Raw genomic sequence first — 9,025 nt, 5'->3', positions numbered from 1 at the left:
ATATATATATATACACACACACACAGGGTGTTAGTTAAATATGTTGCCATGCTCAACACAGCGATTCTTTGGTTTGTTTCAAGTAAAAAAGTCCATATAAACATGTGTCTTAAATGGCTTAGTTTCCGAAATAAAATTTAAACGTGTAGAGTAATAATCTATTTATTTGAAAGAAATACAGCTTGAAACTAGTGAAAAACTAGTCAAAAACAGAAAAATAGGCTTCAGTTCTTCTGAAATAAAACAATTAGAAGAATTGTTGAAAATGTTCACCTTACGCAATGATACATCCATCGAGCCTTCTTCTTAAAGATTGACGTACACACTCAAAGATACCAAATGTGTTGCGTATTGCCTCGCAATGAAGCAACTATTCGATTCCTCAAATCATTCTCATTTTCAATTAGGATAGTATAAACCAATGATTTCAGATACCTCCAAAGGAAATAATTCAAAGAATTTAAGTCTGATGATCTAGGAGGCTTTGATTTTGACTTCGTCACTTTGTTTACGATTGTGCGAATGGTAACTCACGTGAAGCAAGGCATATTTATGCAGAAAGATATCTCCAGCACAATTTACCGTTTCGTCAAACATTTGCGAATATTCACCTGTATTTCGGAAACTAAGCCGTTTAGGATTTTTTAACATGTTTACATGGACTGTTTTACTTGAAATAAACCAAAGAATCGTTGAGTATGGCAACATACTTAACTAACACTCTGTATATATACAGTGGAGCAAAAAGTATTCGTACAACGAAATTTGTTATAAAGTCTCATTTATACATTTTTTTAGTATATATAATTTTAAGAAATATACAGTCTATTTTATTCTTTATGAATAAATTGTTAATGATCGACAATTAAATTAATGTTGAAATCATCCTATTTATATCGATTTGACATCAATTCGATGACTTATTTCCCGCTGAATAATATTTACTTTTTAAAAATGAAGTTTTTTTAAAAAATATTTTCTCTGTACGAATACTTTTTGCACTCCCTGTACGTATTTTTTTATTTCAACATCCGACTGTAAGTGACGCTTCTCTTATTTAACTGATTTATTCTGTGACTTGTTTCTAACGTATTATTGTTTTGTGTTTGTGTTAAAAACGGTCCACTCAAGTCTTATAATTTTGTGTTGAATTTTTAACATAATATCCGAGTGCAAATTCAACATACTTAATGATTGTGTTATAATCGTGTCTCCTGATTTTATTTTCGTTCACGTCCCAATCTCGTTCCTCGATTCTGGGTCGAGTTTTGCATCGCGACATTCTATTTAACTCGATTCTCGATGCCGAAAAATTCAATATTTTCAACTTCCTTGCTCGAGATTTGAAAGCGACCAAGTTGTCGATAAGTTTTCTTAGTGGTTTTAGTATCGATCGTTATGTTTACTAAGGAGAACCGGTAATACTCCGAGAACGCTCTTTGTAAAGGAAAACATAATAAGAAATCTATATAAACATGAATTCGTCGACGGCTGTGTAATTACATTTACATGACAGTCACGCGTGCGATAGCCATAAACGTGGGTTTTAGAATATTTGTTTTTGTTATTTGTAAAAACTTGAATTATAGACGTTTATCAATTTCTTTGTATTGTAGTTTCTTATTGATAAATATATTCTAATTATACTCCTATAAGTATTCTAATTTGCCATATCAAATTTCTCTTTCGTTTCAAATTATCACGTTGAAATACGTAGAAACTTAATTTACTTAATAAATATAATGTAAATCATATACTCGCTTTTATATTGCAATTTGTTTTTATTATTTATAAAGACTTTAATTAATAGACGTTTTTTTTTTAATTTATTTATATTGTACTTTCTTATCAGTATTAAAATATTCCTAATATTCTATTTTATGACAGCGAGTTTCTTTTTCATTTGAAACTATTGTTGCGTTGAGAAAATATTGTATATAAGATATTACGTACAAAATATTATTATCCAGTAACAAAATATTATTATTCAGCTTAATTTGCCATGGCAAATTGGGCACTCGGAGAAGATATCTATTCTACTATTTTCTATAATTTGAAGTCTCGTTATTCTAACTATTCTATATTGAATGTTTAAAGTATCTGTATTAACAGCATTAATGATGAGGGACAAAAGCCAACCGATCGGATGCAATGGTCGATATCGAAATGTGCGACGTTCAAATTGATAAGTAGGATTGTGATAAAAGAGGTTTTATCAACGATGTGATTCAGATATGAGTACAATCAATAGGGAAGCCTCGAAGAGTTCGGATACCCCGAAACGACGAGATCCCGTGGATCATACATCCGTTAATCATTCCGATAGAAAATCTCTATTCTCCGTAATGAAACAGAAGGTGAGAATATAATATTTAGGATTTCGACAGAAGGAAGTTGAAAGATAATGTATAATACAATGTTTGAAGAGAAGAATTTAGATATTTTGCTTGTCTAAGCAACAGTTCTATTTTCGATCACTTCGTCAACAGTTTCAGTTGTTATATATGAAGCGATTTATAATTGCAATATCAGTTTAAGAATAAGTTACTATATTTTTTATCTCTCATATCCCATTAAATATTTAACATGTAATAAGTGTATTATTCGGTACCTATTGCACTTTTAAAATAAGTATAAATAAAGCTGACTTCCTGAAAGTTTTATAGATAAAGGGCTAACTGTATTTAAAGAATTTACGATTAATTAAATGGAGAGAGATATGAATTGTAGAACATCCTACATATGTTCTGACTTCTGCGTTGTAATTTTTTATCATATTCTGTTACATAATTAATACAAGTTTTCCGTACTTATATAGAATGAATAATTTTGCCGAAGAAAATAATTTTCAAATCTATGTCTATGATTTAGCTACATGGAAAAAAACGTTATGGTTGCCACAACTGAAAATAATTAATGATATTTTCTACCCATCAATACAATTTAGTTATAAGAACTACGGTACGACTGTTGTATAACTGTACTATAGTTTTTATCAAATTATATCGATAAACGAAAAATATCATTAATTATTTTCGGTTGAGGCAACCGTAACATTTCCGTGTATCTAAATTTAAGATACTTCAATAAAATCATCTGTTACAATCGCATTAATTGTGGAAACTTCGACTTCATAAATGTCCAGTGACAAAATAATAATGTATCTTGAATGCCCAGACAATTATGTAAGCCGGTTAATGAAATATTAATTGAACAATTTAATCGGCTTTGCGACATGATGAAGGGGCGAAATGCGTATTTTACCTTCGGGAGGAAACATCGTCTAATGAACACAATGCACAGATTAGATCGAAGCTGCCCACCTTTCATAATCCTTTGAAGCGTTTTATGAAATCAAGGAGCGAGAGGGAATCCGAAGCGGAGATTGTGAATTACAAAAATTGCAAAATTTGCAGTAATAATAATCCGCGAAAAAATCGACCTGTCCTCGAGAAAATCGACGAACTTGCGAATGTTGACAGTGGTAAAAATATCACGTTTGATATCAACGAGAGAAATATATATCTTTATCGAATTTTCTCTAAAGGAGAGTTTATATTTTAGAATATTAAAAAATACTCCTTTTACATTCTCTCTTCGTCAGCATCCACGCTGAACGAACAAGATACGGAAAAGAGCAATACCTCGGATTATCAGTTCGAGCATCATCCTATGGATGCTGCAAGGACGCGCGAATCTTACCAAGACCTCGCCAGTTATTTCTCCGAAGACCCCGATGAACCCTCGACCTCCGTTACGAACACTATCGTCCTCTCCGCGAGTACCTTCGATCGTGATCTTGAGAGAACAGAGCCGACGAGTAAGACCTTACAGAATTTAACTGTTGATGCTGATTTATTTATAAGATAGATATACATAGAACGATGCACGTAAAATATTGGCGCTCGTGATATTTTTAGAAATGATTCTGAGTAAGCTTATCCTAATTTAAATTTGCCTGGAATATATCGATCGTGGTGTTTCAATTTATTACGAGTCGATAATTATAAAAGACGTACTCAATTTTCTATTTAATTCGATTTAAAAATCTTTTAGACGCGTATAGTATATTTAATATCAATTATAAATCCAATTATAAATATATATTCGACATTCATCAAGTCAATTATAAAAAATATCTTCAGTTTCCTATTTAAATTGATTTGAAAAGGCTTTTTTTAAATGCGCGATATATTTAATAAATTGCAGTAAGCCCGACTAGCCGGCATTCAGAAATTACGAGATAGATGTAATTTCTTTAGATACTTTATGCTAGAGTTACTTTTTTTTATTTATAATTGATTTTGAAGGTTCTACTATTCATCTATATAAATAACGTTAAGTCGATAAATCTTAGAATCAAGTAGTCTTTAGCATGCGATGGGAAACGTCAGTTGCAATGTCTTAGTTCCATCCCTTTTCCCCGACGATGCGCATATTGCAGGCGAAAATCTACAGAGCACAACAATGACGTCGACAACTTCCACATCGTTCGGAAGCGAGATAACCGATGTCGTCTCAAATTCTATGAACATCGAGGAAGTGTCAGACGCGGATTTCACGGACACACTGCAACGTGGTGCCATTGTCGCGGTCGCTCCAATAGATCCCCAATCAGGGCAGGCGTTTTCTGCACAATTAGGGTATTGCTAATTTCCCACTTTATTTTTTATTCGAAAGAAGAAAAGCATTTCCTCAGCAGAAATTTCGGCTTTTAATTGACACAAAGGTAAAACAAGAAATTGGAGTTATTCTTTATTTTTAGAATTTTGAGCAGAGCATTTAAAGATTTTAAACTCTAAATTTTTTCTATGTATTTTGTAAAATACATCTGCGTTTTTTTTTTAATTAACTAAATTCTTATCAACGCCTTAATCTTTATCGCTTTCATTAACTTGGCAATGTGGAAATATTTTTTAACTTTTTTATCAGCAATATGGATCTTTGAGAAACAGAGCGATTTTTTTTATTATTCTGGATTATATACAAATCTGAAAAATTCTAATATACTTGTTAAATATTAACGAGTTTTTTTATTTATTTATTTAAATTTATCTATCAGAATTCACAATCAAAATATCGACGGTGTTTTAAGATCCATTTTGTCGGTGAAAGGTTATGGCAAGCCGTTTAACTTTTTAATAGCATAAAAGAAATCAGTCTACTATTAAATTCTTAAAAAAATAATTGTCTTAAAAAAATTACGATTTTTAATAAAGAATTAAAATTATGTCGTAACATAAATAATACTTCCATAAATTAAAATTATGTCAAGGCATAATAGAAATTCTGAATTATTATTATGTCGCGACATAATAGTAATTCGATGAATTAAAATTATGTCAAGGCATAATAGAAATTCTGAATTTTTATTATGTCTCGACATAATTTTAATTTATTATTAAAAATCGTAATTGTTTGTGAGATAGTTATTTTTCAAGAATTGATTAGACTAAATTTCTTTTATGCTATTAAAAAGTAAAATGACTCGCATAGTTTTCTGCTGTTAAAAATAAAACGGCTTGCCATTTATTCGGTATTAATAATATTAAAAACACAAATTTTATGCGACGGCTTAAAATTATTTCGCGACATAATAGAAATTCGCAATTATTATTATGTCACGGCACACACTAATAATTCAGGATTTCTATTACGCCTTGACATAATTTTAATTCGTGGAAATATTATTATGTTACGACATAATTTTAATTCATTATTAAAAATCGTAATTTTTTTAAGACAATTATTTTTTAAGAATATATTTAACATTAGACTAAATTTTGTTTTGTGCCATGAAAAAGTAAAACAGCTTGTAAAAGGTTATATCTCTTTATACACATTTTCTTTGTTTACCGCCCAGACTTGAAGTCGAACTCACTCGATGTCGGTAGCCGAGGGCATAAATATCGAATTCGCAAGAACGCATAGAAGCAAGAGTTGTGGTTTGAATCCGCAAGCTCGTTCGCGTGCTAACCGCGTTAAAAAGCGGTAACGGTATCGCCATTGCGGTCGGTTTACATTCGACTAACACGTTGGCGACATCCAATGCTCGCCGGAAACGGTCTCGACTGGTTGATCAGCTTGACCTTTATAGGCCCGCAAATGATACAGACGAATAAACTATCAAACGAGATGCGTTGCTACTTAAGAATTGCACTCGCACTTTGAGAGGAATATCATTTTCTAGTACATATCTGAAATCAGAATTGCTTATTACGCACGTAGTACTTAATATTAATAGTAATATCTATAATAATATTATTAAGAGTATTGATACAAATGAGGATCAAGTCTTCAATTTGTGTTAAGCCTTGTGTTCGTTCAAGTTCTTACTAGAAATCGATTCAAGATCTCGGACAGAAAAAGAATTAACAATTACCAATCACATTTGAGCAATGCGATTAGTCAATTCTTTCTCCATTCGAGATCTCGATTTCTAGCACACATTGACAAGATTTGCCTTAAACAAGAAATACTATATAAAAAAATATAATTACATATATACGAGTGATAATATTAGACCTTTGATCTCAATTTTGCAACTTTTTGAAATAGAAATTAGTAAAAGTTCACAAGATACATTAAATATCTACATTATAGATTCATGTCAACTTTTTTTCGAAACAACATATTACGTGTCCTAAGAACATTTATCGAAGAATATGGAATGTTTTATTTTAGTTTTTACGAAGATACACACATTCAGTGAACTATTTTGCTCAGATACGTTAAAGTGATATATCTCTAAGTACGTCGCATCCGCGGATTCGAATTGCAACGAGTTCTGCGCGGGGTGTAGGACTGCACTTTCACGGTTTTGCGTCCTGCTCACTGGATCGTACGGAGATTCTATTTGATTACAAGCTGTACTATATGCGAGTGGCGGTTACGTCTCTCGGCGTGACTCATTCGCTTCGTATACACGCGTGTACACGAGAGCATGCTTGTATCTATCGATCACCTCGTTTGAGAAAGTTGCGTGAGGTAACGCGCGTATTGAAACATTACTACTTTTGCTGTAAAATATGAAATCAACCGTCGGCGATATCAGTAATTTCTATTCCGTGCGAAGTCCTTTATTGTGCTCTTATCTTCTCGGCGTAAACGTGTGTTTATTTTTCATTGCTTAGCACAAAGTCTTTAGAGAGAGGATCCTTATCTCAGTTATTTATATAATTTTTATTTAAAAAAATAACAAACTTTCGGTCATTCTTTATAGCAAATTTTCAAGTAACTTTACAAAAAAGATGATTTAAAAAAATATCTAAAAGTTTCATTAGATACAGATTGAAAAATAATTTTGTTAGATCATTAAAGTAATTTTGTATCTAAAAGGCTCGTTACTGTTAGATAAGAATGCCACTTTTTGCAACATTGTACATTACGTTTGAGGGTCCTACTTAATTATTTTAATAATCCAACAAAATTATTTTCAGATATATATTCAGCTAAATCTTTAGATATTTCAGCAAAATTATTCTTCTCGTGTATATTTAATAGATCAAACTGCATTTAGTAGTATTTATTTTGCGGCCTAGTCTATTTTTAATTTTATAGTCTATACATAGTGTTTCTGTGTTATTTCAAATAAGAATATATAAGTATAAGTAGACTACAAGGCAATTATTTTCGACCTACTGCTGCCTTCTATTCAATATCTTCTCAGCTACCGACTTAAAGAAACACAATCTGATATCGGACGATGATTAATAACTTGCGATGACAATATCAGACAAAGCAATCCCACTGTATGAAAGCGGGAAGAGAAGACTTTCTCTATACGCGATATAGATAGGAATTCGAGCAAATTTCTCTTTCCGAGCTTTAGTGCGGTTACTTCTTCGTAGTATCGCCTTCTGTCCACCGCAGATTCTCTCTAATGAAAGCTTAAATTGCATTTTGCCGCGAAATAACTTCGGTGATTTGTCGGCAGGCAGGTGCATCCTGGCACCGAATATGGATTCGGGACATCGTACCATGGAGCGATCGATCGGCTTATGTTAATGTACAGGGTGTTTCTGAATTACATTGTCCGAGAAAATCTTTATTCGCCAACTTTTTTAATCAATTTTAAAATTAATATCGCCTTTTATAAAGGCAAGACTAAACGTTTATTATATTTTACATTTTTGCATTTATTTTTAACGTTGATGAAAAATTAATGGAAATTTAAAGAAAGAATACTATTAAAATAGCAATTAGTTGACGATCATTTTATGATTTATTTTCGAAAATTAATTTACGGTAAAGTCTTTGCCTTTGTAGTCGCATAATTGATCGAAATTTTTTAAGGGAGAATTTATGGGGGGGGGGGGGAAAGAAAGAAAGATACGATATCTGTATAAGATATAGATATAGATATAAAACGTGTGAAATACGCACGATAAAGACGAACCACTCTGTATACTGGTACAAACGACTGTGGCGTGTCGACAAACTTTGAAAATTTTCGATCGCGAGTAAACGGAGGAATTAGTCGTCGTTTTGCAGTTCCTTCCAATACCGTCGATTGACTCCAGCAACGATTCCACGGGCCGATTTAACATGCCGATAATTTTGGTGAGCAGTCGCTGGATGTCACGCGGTTCTGTTTCAGAGAATAGATTGAAATAATGTCTGTACAGGCAGGTTCGTGTTTGCGAAAATTTATTCAAAGTAAACCGCAATGGATCATGTTAAATGAACGAGCAAGAATTTCGACATTAATCTCCGTTTAAGCAGTATCCATTAGTTCTTACTGATCCCCCGACCTTGTACAAAATTCCTCGTTCGCTGCGAAACGGAGTATGAGTCACGGCGCAAGAATCATTTTATATCGGGGGATAATAAAATTAGCGAAGTCGCGCGTGCAGTAGTTAGTGCGATATAAAGGCACGGATACTACTTTGCGTTATTAATCGATAAAAAATACGTACGGGTGGGATTACGTTGAACACGACGTACTGAACGTCGGGTTCAGTCACCCGTGTGTTTCGTGGGCGTCTCCTAATGTGGTTTTTATTCTGATCTTCTATGAACGCAT

The 9,025-nt window shown here is 32.5% G+C and overlaps 2 protein-coding genes across 2 annotated transcripts in view; both read left to right on the top strand.

Moving 5' to 3' along the window:
* The window catches only part of LOC108753821, an 81,507-nt gene that overhangs the window by 1,097 nt on the left and 71,385 nt on the right, over nucleotides 1–9,025 (top strand). The window lies entirely within an intron of this gene.
* Nucleotides 2,279–9,025, top strand: part of LOC108753820 — an 8,226-nt gene continuing 1,479 nt past the window's right edge. The window contains exons 1-4 of the mRNA XM_018495739.1: nucleotides 2,279–2,357; nucleotides 3,309–3,484; nucleotides 3,605–3,820; nucleotides 4,445–4,643. Of these exons, the coding sequence (XP_018351241.1) occupies nucleotides 3,349–3,484; nucleotides 3,605–3,820; nucleotides 4,445–4,643 (551 nt within the window). The 5' untranslated portion in view covers nucleotides 2,279–2,357; nucleotides 3,309–3,348. The remainder of the gene's footprint in view (nucleotides 2,358–3,308; nucleotides 3,485–3,604; nucleotides 3,821–4,444; nucleotides 4,644–9,025) is intronic.

Source organism: Trachymyrmex septentrionalis, unplaced genomic scaffold, assembly GCF_001594115.1.
Source record: "Trachymyrmex septentrionalis isolate Tsep2-gDNA-1 unplaced genomic scaffold, Tsep1.0 scaffold72, whole genome shotgun sequence".
Taxonomy (NCBI): Eukaryota; Metazoa; Arthropoda; class Insecta; order Hymenoptera; family Formicidae; genus Trachymyrmex; species Trachymyrmex septentrionalis.
The sequence above is the reverse complement of the archived record's forward strand: the minus strand, read 5'-3'. Positions and strand labels throughout refer to the sequence as shown.